The 18,587-nt window shown below is 38.0% G+C and overlaps 2 protein-coding genes and 1 long non-coding RNA gene across 4 annotated transcripts; 1 reads left to right on the top strand and 2 right to left on the bottom strand.

Moving 5' to 3' along the window:
* The first annotated feature begins 11,336 nt into the window (after window positions 1-11,336).
* LOC127117804 (uncharacterized) lies at window positions 11,337-13,813 on the top strand. Of its 2 annotated transcripts, XR_007802036.1 has the most exons (6): window positions 11,338-11,843; window positions 11,952-12,096; window positions 12,347-12,563; window positions 12,646-12,692; window positions 12,801-13,097; window positions 13,184-13,813. It is a non-coding gene; the product is annotated as an uncharacterized LOC127117804 (long non-coding RNA). The 2 variants fall into 2 exon arrangements; XR_007802037.1 differs by having other exon boundaries at window positions 11,337-11,843; window positions 12,347-12,692.
* Window positions 13,814-15,258: 1,445 nt separating this feature from the next.
* Window positions 15,259-16,129, bottom strand: LOC127121716 (uncharacterized). The gene is made up of 2 exons (XM_051052162.1): window positions 15,897-16,129; window positions 15,259-15,730 (listed from the first exon to the last, which is right to left on the bottom strand). Exons 1-2 carry the CDS (start codon window positions 16,127-16,129, stop codon window positions 15,259-15,261), a joined length of 705 nt encoding a protein of 234 aa, XP_050908119.1.
* A 74-nt stretch (window positions 16,130-16,203) lies between these two features.
* Window positions 16,204-16,722, bottom strand: LOC127121717 (uncharacterized). The gene has a single exon (XM_051052163.1). It carries the CDS (start codon window positions 16,720-16,722, stop codon window positions 16,204-16,206), a length of 519 nt encoding a protein of 172 aa, XP_050908120.1.
* Between the last annotated feature and the right edge of the window lie 1,865 nt (window positions 16,723-18,587).

Genomic DNA, 18,587 nt, shown 5'->3' on the forward strand with positions numbered 1-18,587 from the left:
TTAAAATAATGATGAAAAAAGAGGAAGAAAAAATAATAAGATATAAGTTAAAATGCTATTTGAAATCAAGGTCGTTCATGTGGGTGTGGAAAGAGAACCACCGCACAGGCCTCAAATTCTAAGGGCCTCGAATTTGATATTTGAGCCTAATATGAATATAACATTAATTATTAGAGAGTTGTCTTAAAATGAGAGATGCATCTCCGGACACACCCCAACACACACTCAAGTAAGACTATTCAGAGTGATGTCCTATTGTTTTGTTTATTTTATTTCGGAGATGCATCTCCAGAATATTTTAAGAAATACCTTATATATTTACCAGTTCAGTAGCAATTTCGAAGATGTATCTCTAGAATTTTCCCGTAGTTACATTTTCGTAAGTCAGAGACATAAATACCAGATCCAAAAGTAATAAATCTTTCCAAATTAAAATTAAGATTCATAAAATAAAATTAGGATAACATAAATGAGTTCAACATAAAATGAAACATTACACTTTAATATTCAGGCGGACGCTTGCATATTTTTAGAATATCTTCGACTGATCTTGAAATCGTCGTTTCCAACTCGAGTGGAACTTTTGTTTCGAAACGGAAAAACGTATTTCACATAGCCATTACATTCGTTTGTGTCTTGAGCTCAAATTTTCTAAACTCAATCTTTCTTCCGTTGACAATCGACGGTGAACGGAATTCGAGCTTTACAATCTTTTAATTGTCTTCGTAAGGTAGAAGATAATGGATTTTGTCTTTGATATCTTCGAGGGAGGTGAAGTCGTTGAGCTTGAACATGCGCCCAGGTGTAGAGTTGGAAAACGAAACATATGTGGCATACCAAACAATGTTTAGTTGTGACATTTGAGACATTTTCAGTTTGTGTAAAATATAAAATAAGAGCACCTTAATTTATAGAAGCCGTAGATCAATATGGATCACTCAATGGCTGGTTTGCTGATTATCGAGATATATCTTCGGTACCGCACCATATTATCTTGTTTTGGAGATGCATCTCCGAAACTTCTCCTGAACCAGTTTCAAGACAAAACCTATAACAAAACTTGTTTTTTCATTTACAAAAAACACAAATGTTGTTATGGGGAAGATCAAAACTGCAGTAAGACAAAATATGAACAAATGGTGAATATATAACACTTCATTTATATTGAGACACAATTATGAAGCGCCACGAAAAATACAGAGTCGCCACCGGATTTTATTTATTCTAAAGGAAAGGTAAAATAGCGATAAAACCCCAAATGAGAGAAATTGTCTCGCAACCAAGAGTGGATTCGGAAGCCGGTTATGCAAGGGAAAGGTATTAGCACCCCTCACATCCATGGTACTCCATGGGAACCACTTGCTCGTATCAAATGCCTATGGATGTTTGTTTATCTGTAAGTTGCTTGCTATCGGGAATGAGATGAAAAAATAAGATGGGGGGAGAAATAAGTTTTAAGTTAGTGTGTTCGCCAAGGATTTGGGCCCTCGGGCCTACATATCCCCATACGTGCAATAGGGAAGTCAGAGCTTCGTAGTTCGGCTCAAAAATAACGCATTTGTTTGGTTGTTTTTACTGAAGAGTATTGACGTTCACGTGCTACTGTTCACTTGCTTGTATGCTCTATCATGGGAGCAGAAAGTATTTGCTTGTTTGCGGTAAAGTGGATATGCTTGGTTCGCACTCTAACAATTAAACATTACTTGCTCGCACATGGAGGCTTAAGCTTCGTTCATGGTAGAACGGAAGTAACACGTTCTTATTGAAAGGTTTTGAAGAGTACACTAAGGCAAAAGATGATTTGATTGGTTGGGATCGATTTTATGCATGGAGACAAGCATTAGAACCTTAGCTAGATACAGTCAACGGTCCAATAACTCGAGAGTTGAGAGGATAAGTTATCCTAACCACTCTTTTTCGTCCAAAAGAGATTTGAATTATGAAAGGAGTTTGGTAAGTTTAATCATTGGAACTTAGAGGGAGATAAGTCTCTAACCCTTAACTAAGTACGGTCAACGGTCAAAGTACTTGGAAATTGAGAGGACAATGGAGTCCTAACTATTCTTTTTCTTCCTCATAGCACCTAGATCTAACTTGTTTGAATCATTAGATGTTTTAGGGGGGAAAGTCAAGTGTCGGGTCCTCAGGCTAGGTACGGCCGGCAACCCAATTACTTGAATGTTGTGTACAAACATGTACACCTCATTTGCATTCCAATTTGTTATGAAAATGGTTTTGAAAAAGGTACTTGACGTTGAATCAAGCGTTTGAATTTATTATGAAAATAGTGAGTGAAGAATGGAGGTGAGAGATAGAATGAGATTGAGAAGAGAATGGAGAAGAGATGTGAATAATGGATCATGCAATGGATGGAGAATGCTTGACGTTGGATCAAGCATCCACGTTGCAATGGTGTGAGTTTTATTCGGAAAACAACTTGACGTTGAATCCAATACCTTTTGTTTCTTTTGAAATGCTTTGTTTATCGTTTTGTATTTTATCTTGGTTATTAACATGTATGGTAAACTATCTAGAAAACAATAAATCTAAGTTATTACATGGTTAAGGGAGGGGGAACATTTAAGCCACAATTGGGGGATGAATCCACACAATACAATGGAAAGGGAATGAAAGGAAAATACAAGTTATAAACTAAACTACGTACCATGCCTAAGGCATACAAGTGACATGGTACTTCAAACAATACAAAGCTATCGAATGAAAATGAAATGGTTAGGATTATGGCTAACTAAGAGTGAGCTTGCTTCTCCAAGTCATATGTGACAACACAAGGTAACAAACGAATTAGCATGAGATAAAGTGAGAATGATGCAACGATATGTAAGTACATACAATGGTTAAAATCGATTCGAAAGGTAATGGCTTAATCAATGAAAAGAAATCAAGGATCTATCCTATGATCAAAGCGAATGAAACTAAGCATACAAAGTATTCATTACCTAAATTGAAATGGGATTTTCAATTTACAATATGATTGTAGGTGTTTAATTGGCTGCATTATATGGTAAAACACTAATGTCTTGACTGATGTCATGACATGTATATGTGACTACATTGTAGTTACTGCAGGACTAGCTAACACAGGATTATTGAATGCTGTGACATTCATACCTGTCAACAGATACTAAGGAACAGAAGTTCTGTTAGAACTTAGTATTCATTTGCAGTCTGGTTATCAAGGAAGAACCAGACCTGGCATAAGGCCTACTGACTGAATGTCAAACTGGATGTTGTGACATTCATCATTGACAGCAGCTACTGGAGATTAGGCAGAGTGGTGTTCTGCTATACTTCAGCATAAAACTTAGTTTGTTCTTCAAGAGAATAACAGAACTAACTTAAGGCCAAATGTATAAATGTTAAGTTGGACACTTTGACATTTATTAATGTAAGCTGTTACTGTAGTATGGTCATTTTGATCATGTACAGGTCAGCAAATTGTACAGTCTGTTTTCTGGAAAAACAGACTCAGCATATGGACCTTGATGTCAAGCTGAATGTCGTGACATTCGTGCCTGACAGCATATGCTAAATTGTAGGTTGTTCAGTTTTCTGTTTCAGCTTTTTCTCAGGCTATTCTTTAGGGATTCAACAGCTGAGAGAAAATCCAGGAAATCAACAACCAAGCTACATTCAATGAACCTAACAAATAGCCTATTTGTTAGCAACCTAAATGTTGAATTTGAGGGAACTTGTGTGACCTAAAATTCAGGAAAATACAGGTGCAAAAGCCCAGGTGCTGCAATATAAAAAGGAAGGCATTCCTTCATTCAGTCTCGGGGATTTTGAAGCGTGAAGAGTCAGTGTGTCCATCATACTTCACTGCTGTATTTTGTGAGTCTTGTATTAGACGTATCTTGTAAGCCAAGCCATTATCAAGTAGATGATTGCTTTGGCATAGGGTGTTCATTGAGTTGTAAGTGTTGTGTCACTCAAAGCTTTTAAGCGTGAGTGTTGTGTATCTTGATTTAAGCTGTGAAGCATAATCAAGAGTTGTTTTTGAAGTGTGACTTCAAAGTGTCTTTTATATCACTGAGGTGATTGAGGGGGAGTGAGTAGGAACTCTGATCTTAGGTTAAGATTGAAATTGCATTGGGTAGGGATTAAGTGATAAGTTGTAAACGGGTGAGTTTAGCTTTGAATTGATACTACTAATAGTGGATTTCCTCCCTGGCTTGGTAGCCCCCAGATGTAGGTCATGTTGGACTGAACTGGGTGAACAATTACTTGTGTTATTTACTGCACTTACTGTTAAGTTCTGCATAATCCCTGTCTGTGCAGAATTGGATGTCATAACAACCAGTGTGACATCCAAAGTTTGATAACTAGAATTTCAGTTGGCATCAGAGCAGGCACCCTGCCTGTGATGTTCTGGGTGAGATCTAGGGAAGTTACTTTCTAGTACCATGGACAAGGATTTAGGACACTCAAACAGACCACCCATGTTGGATGGATCTAATTATGATGACTGGAAGCCTCGCATGATAGCCTTCTTAAGGTCTCTAGACAGCAAAGTCTGGAGAGCTGTCAACAAGGGATGGGAACATCCAACGAGGACTGATGAAGATGGAGTCAGTGTGCAGATTCCCGAAGAAGATTGGGACAAGGAACAAGAGGCATTAGCTCTTGGAAACTCCAAAGCCTTGAATGCACTGTTCAATGGAATCACTAAGAACATCTTTAGGCTGGTGCACCATTGTGAACTAGCTAAGGAAGTTTGGGATACCCTCAAGGTAACTCATGAAGGTACTTCCAAGGTGAAGATGTCCAAACTTCAGATGTTGACAACCAAGTTTGAAAATCTGAGGATGAAAGAGGATGAGACTATTCATGACTTTCACATGAATATTCTTGAAATTGCAAACACCTCTGGTGGACTAGGTGAGAAAATGACTGAAGAGAAACTTGTAAGAAAGATTCTCAGGTCCTTGCCTAAGAGGTTTGCTATGAAGGTCACTGCCATAGAGGAGGCTCAGGACATCAGCAATATGAAGGTAGATGAGCTCATTGGTTCTCTCCAAACCTTTGAAATGGGCTTAGGTGAGTATGCTGAGAAGAAGAAAAGCATAGCCTTTATATCAAATGCTGAAGAGGAGTCAGAAGAAGGATATACAGGAGGTGATGAAAGTATATCAGAAGCCTTAGCCATGCTTGGGAGGCAATTCAACAAGTTCATGAAGAAGATTGATCAAAGAGGTAGACCTAATGTCAAGAACATCCCGTCTGACATTAAGAAAAGATCAACTTCTGAGGAGAAGTTCAACCATGGGAAGGGAATCCAGTGTCATGGCTGTGAAGGGTATGGACACGTCAGAGCTGAATGCCCTACTTACCTCAAATTGCAAAATAAGGGGCTAGCTATCACATGGTCTGAAGGAGATTCTGAAAGTGAATCTGAAGGAGAATCTGCCAAACATGTCACTGCACTAACCAGTGTGTGTGTCTCTGAAGATGACACAAGTGCAGATGAGCTGACATTTAATGAACTTGCTGCAGCATATAAGAAGCTGTGTACCACCAGTGTAGAAGTGCGTGCACAAGGAGAAAAGCAGAAGAAACTCATCAAGGAACTGGAAGATGAGAGACAGAAGCAACTGTCTGCCATAGAGGGGCTAAATGATGAGATAGCCCTTCTGACCTCCAAGCTGAACCAGATGACCAAATCCATCAGAATGATGAATAAGGGAACTGACACCTTGGAAGAAATTCTAAAGGTGGGACAGCAGTCTGGAACCAAATCTGGGCTAGGATTTGGAAAAAGAACTGAACACAAACGCCCAAAGGCTAGAGTTCAGAAGTTCAAACAGATGTCAAAGCCAATGTCTCAACATCAAGGAGCTAGGATGAATGATCATCAAAAGAGGAAATACCAGAATTGGAGGTGTCACCACTGTGGCAGGCTTGGTCATATAAAAGCCTTCTGCTACTGGATTCATGGCTTCCCTAACAGAGCCTCACCTGTCAGACCTAAGCATAAAACACGTAAGCGATGTGTTCCCATTAAGAAGCAACAATGGTATGCTAGGATAGCACACACTGCCCTAAGGGCTTCTTCCAGAGAAGACTGGTACTTTGACAGTGGATGCTCAAGACATATGACTGGTATGGAAAATCTACTGGTAGATATTCAACCTCACACCACCAGCTATGTGACTTTTGGTGATGGTGCCAAAGGAAAAATAAGAGGTGTGGGCAAACTGGACTGTTCTGGAGTGCCAAAACTGAACAATGTGCTGTTAGTAAGAGGACTAACTACAAACCTCATCAGCATAAGTCAGCTGTGTGATCAAGGTTTTCATGTTCAGTTTACTAAGGAGCTGTGCATTGTGACAAATGGTGACAATCAGGAAGTTATGAGAGGAACCAGGTCCAAAGACAACTGCTACCTGTGGGAACCTGATCTCTCTAACTTTTCCACAACATGCTCCTCAGCCAAGGAAGAACAGGAGGTGAAGCTGTGGCATAGAAGACTTGGACATCTCCACTTACGGGGAATGAAGAAGATCATATCCAAGGAAGCAGTCAGAGGAATGCCAAAGCTTCTGATTGATGAAGGAATAAGCCATGAGTTCTCCTCCCCTATAACTCCTCAGCAGAATGGAATAGTTGAAAGAAAAAATAGAACTATTCAAGAATCTGCCAGAGCAATGATTCATGCAAAGAAGCTCCCTATGCACTTTTGGGCTGAAGCAATGAATACCGCGTGCTATGTTCACAACAGAGTCACCTTGAGAAAAGGAACCTCCTTCACTCTGTATGAAATATGGAAGGGCAGAAAACCCACTGTGAAGTACTTTCATATTTTTGGAAGTAAATGCTACATTCTCACAGATCGTGAACAGAGAAGGAAGCTAGATCCCAAAAGTGATGAAGGCGTATTTCTGGGATACTCCACTAACAGCAGAGCCTATAGAGTGTTCAACTACAGGACCAATGTCCTGATGGAGTCCATAAATGTCATTGTGGATGATAAAGAGGAAGGAACCGATGTCATGGAGGATGTTGAAACATCCCTTGACGGTCCAACTGACAGTCCAGTCAAGCCTGAAGAAGTACAGGAACCTTCTCCTGAATGTGAAGTAGAAGCACCCACCAAAGTGCCATCTATCAGAATTCAGAAAGACCACCCTAAGGATCTTATCATAGGGGATCCCACCAGTGGTGTAACTACCAGGTCAAGAGGAATAAACTCAAATTCCTGCTTTGTTTCCAAGGTTGAACCAAAGAATGTGAAAGAAGCCCTGGCTGATGAATACTGGATCATTGCCATGCAAGAGGAACTCGAGCAGTTCACAAGGCATGAAGTATGGGAGCTGGTTCCAAGACCTGAAGGGTCCAACATCATTGGTACCAAGTGGATCTACAAAAACAAATCTGATGAGAAAGGAGTAATTACTAGAAATAAAGCAAGACTAGTAGCTCAAGGATACACTCAAGTTGAAGGAGTAGACTTTGATGAGACATTTGCTCCTGTGGCTAGACTTGAGTCCATCAGATTGCTGTTGGGGGTAGCATGCATCCTGAAGTTTAAGCTGTTCCAAATGGATGTGAAGAGTGCATTCTTGAATGGCTACCTGAATGAAGAAGTCTATGTGGAACAACCCAAAGGGTTCTGTGATCCTAACCAACCTGAGCATGTATACAAGTTGAAGAAAGCCTTGTATGGGTTGAAGCAAGCACCCAGAGCTTGGTATGAAAGGTTAACCGAATTTCTGACCTCAAATGGATACAGAAAGGGTGGCATAGATAAAACCTTGTTTGTGAAGGATGAAGAAGGCAAAATCATGATAGCTCAAATCTATGTTGATGATATAGTCTTTGGTGGAATGTCAGAACAAATGGTTAAAAAATTTGTTCACCAGATGCAGTCTGAGTTTGAAATGAGTCTAGTGGGAGAACTGGCCTATTTCCTTGGAATGCAAGTAAACCAAATGGAGGACTCTATGTTTCTCTCCCAAAGCAAGTATGCCAAGAACATAGTTAAGAAGTTTGGTATGGATCATGCCAGGCACAAGAGGACTCCTGCTCCTACTCATCTGAAGTTAACCAAAGATGATGGAGGGCCTAGTGTTGATCAATGCCTGTACAGAAGCATGATAGGTAGTCTGCTGTATCTAACTGCAAGTAGACCTGACATTTCCTATGCAGTTGGAGTGTGTGCCAGATACCAAGCAGAGCCCAAGGTGAGCCACTTAAATCAAGTCAAAAGGATTCTCAAGTACATCAATGGGACGTGTGACTATGGGATGCTGTATTCACATGGGTCTAAGCCTGTCCTATCTGGGTACTGTGATGCTGATTGGGCTGGAAGTGCTGATGACAGAAAAAGCACATCAGGTGGATGTTTCTTCTTAGGAGAAAACCTCATATCGTGGTTCAGCAAGAAGCAGAACTGTGTCTCTCTGTCCACTGCAGAGGCTGAATACATAGCTGCTGGAAGCAGTTGCTCCCAACTGGTTTGGATGAAACAAATGCTCACTGAGTACAATGTCACTCAAAATGTTATGACATTGTTCTGTGATAATCTCAGTGCCATCAACATCTCCAAGAATCCCATCCAACATAGCAGGACCAAACATATTGACATTAGGCACCACTTCATCAGAGATCTGGTGGAAGACAAGGTGATCACTTTGGAACATGTAGCCACGGATCTTCAACTGGCTGACATATTTACAAAGGCTCTGGATGCTACTCAGTTTGAAAACTTAAGGAGCAAACTGGGAATATGTCTCTCTGAGACCTTATAGCAACCACTGATGTTTGGGATAAATTGTTTAATATCTCTGACTATTAAACAATTTGTACTAGGCTATGATTGGTCAACAGATCATAGTTATGCTGCTTGCAACAAGGGTGGATACAAGAGGGTAAGGAGACACCCTACAGAGAGAAGGCCATTGTACCTGCAGGAGTTCAAGGATGCTGTTCATGCAGGAGTGGTTCTGGATGTCAGAAACAAAATCATGGCATCTGATATGGTGGTACCTACTGTAAAGCAAAAGTGGGTGATCACTTGATCAAAGCTGTGAAGCAAGATCAAGTGGATGTTAACTTGGTTGAAACTGTGAAGTAAAACCAAGTCTGGAACTCTGTCATTGTGCTCTGACTATGTTGTTGGCTTTGGCAACATTTGTGACAAAAAGGGGGAGTAATAACCACCAATACCCCTGACAAACAGAGTGGGTCTCTACAACAGACTCTCATGACAGATCTGAAGATTCCCCCCCTGCAGCTGATGTTGAAGTTTAGGTGCAACTTCTAATATGTGTGTGCTGCTATGCGAAGTTTTTATTTAACTTCCATGTGTGTGAGTGTGCTGCCACTCTGAGTGTATTAGCTAGTAGTATTCCGCTGCCATGAACTCTGTTATGGGGATCAAAGTGTTTTAGCCAAAAATTTGCCAAAGGGGGAGTTTGTAGGTGTTTAATTGGCTGCATTACATGGTAAAACACTAATGTCTTGACTGATGTCATGACATGTATATGTGACTACATTGTAGTTACTGCAGGACTAGCTAACACAGGATTATTGAATGCTGTGACATTCATACCTGTCAACAGATACTAAGGAACAGAAGTTCTGTTAGAACTTAGTATTCATTTGCAGTCTGGTTATCAAGGAAGAACCAGACCTGGCATAAGGCCTACTGACTGAATGTCAAACTGGATGTTGTGACATTCATCATTGACAGCAGCTACTGGAGATTAGGCAGAGTGGTGTTCTGCTATACTTCAGCATAAAACTTAGTTTGTTCTTCAAGAGAATAACAGAACTAACTTAAGGCCAAATGTATAAATGTTAAGTTGGACACTTTGACATTTATTAATGTAAGGTGTTACTGTAGTATGGTCATTTTGATCATGTACAGGTCAGCAAATTGTACAGTCTGTTTTCTGGAAAAACAGACTCAGCATATGGACCTTGATGTCAAGCTGAATGTCGTGACATTCGTGCCTGACAGCATATGCTAAATTGTAGGTTGTTCAGTTTTCTGTTTCAGCTTTTTCTCAGGCTATTCTTTAGGGATTCAACAGCTGAGAGAAAATCCAGGAAATCAACAACCAAGCTACATTCAATGAACCTAACAAATAGCCTATTTGTTAGCAACCTAAATGTTGAATTTGAGGGAACTTGTGTGACCTAAAATTCAGGAAAATACAGGTGCAAAAGCCCAGGTGCTGCGATATAAAAAGGAAGGCATTCCTTCATTCAGTCTCGGGGATTTTGAAGCGTGAAGAGTCAGTGTGTCCATCATACTTCACTGCTGTATTTTGTGAGTCTTGTATTAGACGTATCTTGTAAGCCAAGCCATTATCAAGTAGATGATTGCTTTGGCATAGGGTGTTCATTGAGTTGTAAGTGTTGTGTCACTCAAAGCTTTTAAGCGTGAGTGTTGTGTATCTTGATTTAAGCTGTGAAGCATAATCAAGAGTTGTTTTTGAAGTGTGACTTCAAAGTATCTTTAATATCACTGAGGTGATTGAGGGGGAGTGAGTAGGAACTCTGATCTTAGGTTAAGATTGAAATTGCATTGGGTAGGGATTAAGTGATAAGTTGTAAACGGGTGAGTTTAGCTTTGAATTGATACTACTAATAGTGGATTTCCTCCCTGGCTTGGTAGCCCCCAGATGTAGGTCATGTTGGACTGAACTGGGTGAACAATTACTTGTGTTATTTACTGCACTTACTGTTAAGTTCTGCATAATCCCTGTCTGTGCAGAATTGGATGTCATAACAACCAGTGTGACATCCAAAGTCTGATAACTAGAATTTCAATGATCATAAACCAACAAATCGATTAAATGGACAAATAAAGTGACTATTAATTCTAAAAATTAAAATCTACCTAAACATGAAGCAGAATCACACTTAGCCGAATGGGAAATTCCTAATCCAAAATACAATTGGAATTCTAATGGATATAAACATACAAAAGTCCAATAGAATGAAAGTTAACCGAATGAAAAAATCATGATAAAATCAATACCTAACCATCTTAATTCAACAAAAATCCATAAAGAGAAATATCGAAAACGTAATGACTAAGTATTAATAAAAGATATGGCTAAACAAACCACTGATTAATTCACAAGGCCTAAAATCAAGAATTTAAACCCAACATTTCTAAACCAATCAAATCCCTAATCAAAATCTAAAATACACCTAATTAGAAATCTAAAATACACATAATTAGAAATCTAAAATTAATATTTCCACTTAATTTTTAATGTTTCCTAATTCCTAATTATCTCTAAAACCTATTCATGCTGTTAATCCTAATTAAATCCTATAATTAATGAAGATTATTTCTAAAGAAAACTACATAACAGGATAAAAAAAACCTGAACAAAAGGCAATGGGCCTTGGTGACAGCCCATCGGTGATGGGGGGTGTACGGTTCGTTGTGTGCGATGAAGATGAACGATTGGCGAATTGAAGAGTGGTGGAGATGGTGAAGAATTGAAGTTGGGTTCGTTGGTGGTTACAGGTTTTGTTTGCAGTTCGTACTGAAGGAAGTTAGAGAAGGTTGAAGGGGATGTTATGGGTGAAGAAGAGGGTTTAGTTGAAGTTGTGGAGGAGGGAGAGTGAAGTTGAAATGAGGGTCGAGAAATTTCTGAGAGGGTGGAGGGTGAAAAAGATGGATTGATCATTGAAGTGAGGGTGAGGTTTTTTAGAAGTCGTGAAGAATCCCCCTAAATGTTGAGTTTGTTGTTCTGTTATAAGGGTTCAGGAGGTGGTTAGAGAGTTGTTTCTCCACCTCCCCATTCTGTTGGAATATGGATTCGGTTATATTGATTCTGTTAGAGGTTGATTGGAAGGTTTGTTATTCAGTTGGGCCGGTTAAGTTCTGTTAAGTTTGTCGACAGTTGGCATGATTTTGGATTGTGTTTGATTGGTGATACTTAACGAATTTTTTTCTCTTGTAGGGTGCAACGGATAAGGTAGAATGGACAAGACCACCCAAAGTTCACGAATCAACATTCTTATCTGAAGAAAGTTAAACTCTTGGAGGCTTTGGATATCTTGCTTGATGGAGGAAATTCGGCTATGAAGCTTGGAGTTAATCCAAGGGTAGGTTACAGTTGGGTTATACTCCGTTAACGGTCGGTTTCTGTTAGTGATTTAGTGAGTTAGCAATTCTGAAAAATGTGTTGTCATTTGTGAAGGCGGTTAGAAACTAATGGCTAACTGTTATGTGTTAAAAATAATAGCAGTTAGGTCTATTAACATGTCGCCGTTGTTTCGGTCATTAATGAATTTACTAGGCTTTGCTCTCCAATTTGTATGCCGCTGACGCAAGGGGTTTGTGGGTTCATTGCAGGTTCACTTTCTGTCATCATCTTCTGTTATGGTTGAAGTGAAAAAAAGGATATCAAAGGGAATTCTTTTTTTTGCAGGTTTTTCATGAAGGTTTTGAATGGCTTGATAGAAGTTATGTTGAAAACAAATGGTTTCGCGCTTTAGGTAATGGTCTTGTAGTTTGAAAATTAATGCTCTGTTTATGCTTGAAAGCGCTTATGACACGACGTTGAATTGAGGTAAATCCATGGCCTTGTTAGTTGTTTTGGACTGTTTGTGAAGAATTACATGTCAGCTCTTATGCTAAGTCCTTTTCTGCAGGTGAATGCTATTGTTCGGCGAGGAGGTTGCATTGGTTTTGTAACTTGGTGAGTGCTTGTAAATGAATTCATGTCTTTGTTGTGTATAGATTTTGTGAGGCTTGGTTTGAATGCTTGGTTTATGTTGCTAAACAAAGCTTGGTTGATTCTTTGTAGGTTATGCACACACGGTGATGGTGGTTGGACATGAAACTTGGGTTGACAACCTTATTTGTAATCTTGTAGCCTTGATTTATCTTGATATTGTTCTAATGTATTTGGATAAATTGGTGATTGAAAGTTGAACTCGATTTAGGTTTGTAATTGATTATGATAATGAATGTAAATATTGGAAAGTTATGGACTATTGTTCTGTGCATGTATAGAAAACATATTAGTTTAGAAATGAAGGTGTGATAAGGTTTTGGTTATTGGTTAAAAGGCGGTTCTTTCCGGTTGAAGGAAAATGAAGAGGTAAATTGGGATTTAGGTTAAGGGTTTTTATTTGAAATGTTTGTTTTTTTGTTGAATTCAATTTCTAAATGAACTGAATTATGCAGGTTAAAACATTTGAATTGAATTTCATGGTTTTTCCTATTCAAAGCATGTGGGGTGAATGTAATGAGACTTAGGCGCCTGTGCGTTTACCTCGACTTTTGTCACAGAACTTCCATATTTCATAACATGGAAGATCATGTCATTCAGATGAATTAGAGCAATGCCACTTCTAGATAACATATTTTTGGGAGCAACAAGATCATGTACATAATACATAGGGTTTTTGAGTTCATCCACATAATACTGGGAATTGTAATGTTGCCATGATTGTACATCTAGGGTGGATATATCCCTCCAGCTCTACAGGCATACTTGCTAACCATTGGAATATTTGGAGTCCTAGCCTTCTAGGAAATTCAGCAGGATTCCAATCGTAAAGCTTAAAAGAAAACCGACCATTAGCATTCCGGACCATTAGTGTTGAGGACCCAATAGCAACCTGCTCTTCTTCATGATCCAAGGCTTAGAAAGGTGAATGATCTAGATGAATAAAATGGTCTTGGTTCAAAATTGTGATTCGGTTGACTTTGGTCAAAGTTGACCAAAAGGTCAATTGTTGGCCAAAGTCAACACTTGGTAAAATTCCTACTTTTTTTTATATTTTTTCATATAATGGACATTTTATGACTTGTAATGGATTTTGGGATTTCGGGAATGAATGGAATGAATGAATGACTTGTATTGAATTTTTAATGAATAAGATTCTTGAAATAAATTAATGACTTTGAACCATGAACTATGGTATGAACATACTTAAAGTGGACTGAAATGAACAATGACTATGACTTTCTAAGATTTGAAATGGATTGAAATGGCTTTAAACATGAACATTATAATGAACCAAACTGGATTCGAACATGAGCACTGTACTAAGGACATGAGTTTTAAAACAACCTTTGAAAAAACCAAACCAAATACTTTTGATCAATTTAATCATGAGGATCATATGCATATGATCATGCATGAACCAAATGGACCGAAATAAGTAATGGACTAAGATAAGCAATGCATCAATACAAACACGAATCCATGACCAAAGACCTAGGAATTCAAAAGTACCATGGGCTTAGAATCAAAGCTAAAGATCCAATGAAATGAACATGAGAGAGTGACCCATGACAAATCTTGAATCAACTAAAACCCTAGTAAGGACCATAATGTACAGTGGATATGACCTAACCCAAAGATCTAAACATTAAGGGCATGATTATGAATTTGTGAGCAGTGGTTAGATGGAGTGACACAAGACACATGAGCAAGCTATGAACGTGAGGAGATGATCCGATGAAATTTATGGGTCCATGGATTTGGACCAGAACCAATGGTCACAAACAAAAGATGCACATGGAAAAGTATGAACTCGATGGAACCCAAAACCGAAGGGGGCAACATGAATGGATAAAGAACAAAATTGTAAGATGAAGTTTGACCAAGCAAAATCTAGTGCGATGGGTGATGAAAAATTAAATGAAATTAGGGTCATGGGGCATATTATCAAGTGAGGATCCCTAAACTAGGGTTTTGCCTCACAACGAAGCCATGGTTGAATCTCCAAGGTTAATGTACATACAAAAACTTTAAGAGATACCTCAAATTAGGGTTTGATTGACTGAGCCACCTTAAGTTGCAAAGAAGCCTTAGCTTCCACTAAATGCACAACGCTCAGAATTTAAGATACTCGTCCTCTTGTATTGGACCATGATTGTGCATATGAAATGAAATGTCTGTAAAGCTATGTATATGATTAGGGTTAGTGACCTAGATGAACTTTGTGAAAGGTATGGTAAATTTTGGGGTATGACAAATTACATACACTTATTTGTCTGGTAAGCAAGAACTTAAAATGAATCCAAACATATGTCCTCGCCTAAATCTATTGGTGGTACCCCTTGGACTTTTGTGTATTTGATTTTCTTTAAATGTTGCTCAATTTCTCGAACTCTTACGTCCTTTCTATAAAATTATTCGTCCAAGTCTTGACTTTTGTTGTTGAATGAGTCGTCCACTCTGGTGATATAAGTGGTATAGGGCATCATGTTTTCAAGTAAACTTGAACAAAATGACTTGATTTTAAAAGCTACCCAATACACATAATACGATCATTTGGATTTTGAGATGAGGCGGTGCACATTAGGAAAAAGGTTTCCAGAAAATAGTATTGTGTCAAATTAATACACAATCTATCATGCGCACATGCTATTAGGTGACCCATGTCAGAGAAGTGCATCCATTTTTCCTCTGGTGTCGGACCTCTAAGGCAAGGAACAAGAGACTCATAAACGTTGCCGGAGTTTTCTTTCTTTTTGTACAACCATGGATATGATTCTTTATGCGTCTTCAACTCTTGGATAAGTTGATGGCGGACAAGTGTATGTCTATCTTCTCCTTTACCGAGTAAAGCCAAAATGGCTCGGTAACCGCAATTATCGTCCCCCTCAACATTAACGATCTGCTTGATATATTTGTGCATAAAAAACTGCACCTTATCAATGAATGTAATCTTTGGCGGAGGCGGAGGTGATTTTCTCACATTCTTTGTTATGTGATACCTACAAATTAATGCATTAGAAGAAGGAAATACCTTTGCATCATCAATGCGGTGTTGGGGCCGGTAACAATCGCTTTAGGCATCTCACCTTGATCATTCAATAGTGTCCGACACACCTCTAATGCCCAAGTAAAGTTTCCTCTTTTTCACACTCAAGAAATACAAACCCAGCAAAATATGTCTTCTTAATTGAGGTAACACCAACAATCTTCAATAAAAGAAGTCTATAGTTGTTGGTCTTGTGGGTTGAATCAAGTATAAACACTGTAGGAAACATGTTGAACAAATTTATGGAATTAGGATAACTCCAAAATATATCTCTAACGGTAATTTCATCCTCGCACATTCGGTACCTAGACACATAACTGTTATCATCCAACAATTTCAAGAGTTGTTGCATCTCAGTTCTATCCTCCTAAGCGCCTTATTAGTTAGGTACTGAATATTATACACTTGCTTGATATTTGATATATTTTAGGGCCATTTCTGTTTCAATGTTGCGAGTATATTTTTCAGTTGAACCATATTTAAGGTCATGTCATCAACATATTCCTTCTCTTCCGGCATGAGCCGACACACACTAGGATGACCGACTAATTTTTCATACAAATCATGGTTATACAAATCACATATCACATTAAATCTCCAGTTTTTGTTTGCCAAGGTGTAACCACGCACCTTGAATAGCCACTCACATTTTCTAGAACCAGTGTCTTCTCTTTTAAAATTCTGGAGAAGAGTTCTATATTTTCCACTTATTTCGCACGTCATTGTCACAAAAGCGCATCTTCTACCCGAACCATTATCGGATCTTCCGATAACCACGCCAAACCCAAGTATAGAGGCCTCCATACGAATCCATTGAAGCATTTGATCACGATATTCAAACTCTTGCTTGTTTTTAAATTGGTTGGCAACATATACCGCCTTCACGACAACACCTTGGACATCCGGAGAAACAACTTGTTTTGGGAAAACATCGGGGTGCACCATATCTAATGAAAACATTTACAACATAACAACATATAAGCATTATTGCTGAAGACGGTACTGAAAATCAAACACAAACAACTTCTGGAAATGCATCTCCGGACAAGTTCATACTCGTTCCAGAGATACATTTTCGGATATGGGGATCTTTATTTCAGCAAAAAAAGCATGATTAATATGAGGAATGCACGGGGAAACGAATGATCTTTACCTAAAATTTTATCTTGTTTTGCTCCCTATGATTTGATGAACCAAAAGAATGGATATTTGGAGTGAAAAAATGGATTGAGAATATAGGGGGTTTTGGTGAAGGGTTTGGTTGAAAACCAACTATGGCAACAATGGTTGTGTAATCATGCAACTGCTTCTTTTATCAGATATTTTTAGAGATGCATTTCCGAAAATATCTGACATGCAAAGGTGACCGAAATTTTTTAAGTTCCGCCCATAATTCCGGAGATGCATCTCCGAAATTGCTACTGAATTGGTAAATACATAAGGTATTTCTTAAAATGTTCCGGAAATACATCTCCGAAATAAATTAAATAAAACAATAGGGTATCACTCTGAATGGTCTCACTTGAGTGTGTGTTGGGGGTGCGTTTGGAGATGTATCTCCAAAAATAAGGGATATTTTTAGAAATTCGCATGGTGCAGTAGAAATATATAGAGTGCGTTAAGATATGCTCAATTATTATATTGTTCCATCTTTTAGTAAATAATGAATTGTATCCGAGGGGTAGTTGTGGTGTTTTGGTAATAACATTGAGTGGGTCCGAATCCAATTTTTTTACTTACTATATATATTTTTCCAATTTAATAAAAATTGCTACCATATGGAATCGTTTTTAGAATTTTTTTAAAAATAATTAGAATTTTCAAAAATAATACCGAAATAATCAAATTTTTAATATATTTACCAAAATAATCACATTTTAGGAGGTGTGTCCATAGCAAATGACGCATGCTTTAAATGTTTAAACATATGCGTCATTTGATATGGCGCTTGCATGTACGAGGAGCCACAAAAATTGACGCATACATATAATGTTTGAGAGCATGTGCCATTTGCATTGACGCATGTTTTGGTTGTATTATTTTTTTTTTTGAAGAGGAGGCACTAAGGTTGGCGCATGCATGTATGAGGAGTCATTAAGATTGGTGCATACATACAATGTTTGAAAGCATGCGTCATTTGCATTGGCGCATGCTCTGGTTGTATTATTTTTTTGAATTTTTTAAATTTTGATTATAAAAAATTGAAATAAAAAATAATAATTATTATGTTATAAATAATGTTACACATACATGGTTTTAATTATAATGCAACATGGTTTTTTTTTTCAATTTTTTATAATTAAAATTTTAAAAATACAAAAGAAAATTAATAATATAATCAAAGCATGCGCCAGTGCAAATAACGCATGCTTTCAAACATTTGTGGCTCCTCATACATGCATGTGTCAACCTTAGTGGCTCCTTATACATGCATGCGCCATATCAAATGATGCCTCTTCAAAAAGAAAAATACAACTAAATCATGCGTCAGTGCAAATGACGCATGCTCTCAAACATTCTATGCATGCGCCAACTTTAATGACTCCTCATACATGCATGCACTATTTATTATTGTTACACCTCTTAAAATATGGTTATTTTGAAAACTTTGTTATTTGAATATTATTTTTGAAAATATTGGTTATTTAAAAAAAAACTCATTTTTGACATTTATGGTTGCAATTAACTTAATCAATCTTTTTTATCATTTATTATTATATAGTATCAATATAGATTATTTACCAATCCACCGACATCAATTAACATGGTAAATATGACTCCATCTGTTTTTTTTAACAAATTTTATTTTA

This window comes from Lathyrus oleraceus, chromosome 2 (genome assembly GCF_024323335.1).
Source record: "Lathyrus oleraceus cultivar Zhongwan6 chromosome 2, CAAS_Psat_ZW6_1.0, whole genome shotgun sequence".
NCBI classification, from domain to species: Eukaryota; Viridiplantae; Streptophyta; class Magnoliopsida; order Fabales; family Fabaceae; genus Lathyrus; species Lathyrus oleraceus.

Bases quoted from the DNA above. Each gene is read 5' to 3' on its own strand.
- LOC127121716 (XM_051052162.1), bottom strand. From the start codon at position 16,129: ATGCAACAACTCTTGAAATTGTTGGATGATAACAGTTATGTGTCTAGG. The intron at 15,731-15,896 runs GTTTGTATTTCT...ATTAATTTGTAG, and splicing joins AAGAAGACATATTTTGCTGG to GTATCACATAACAAAGAATG.
- LOC127121717 (XM_051052163.1), bottom strand. From the start codon at position 16,722: ATGGTGCACCCCGATGTTTTCCCAAAACAAGTTGTTTCTCCGGATGTC.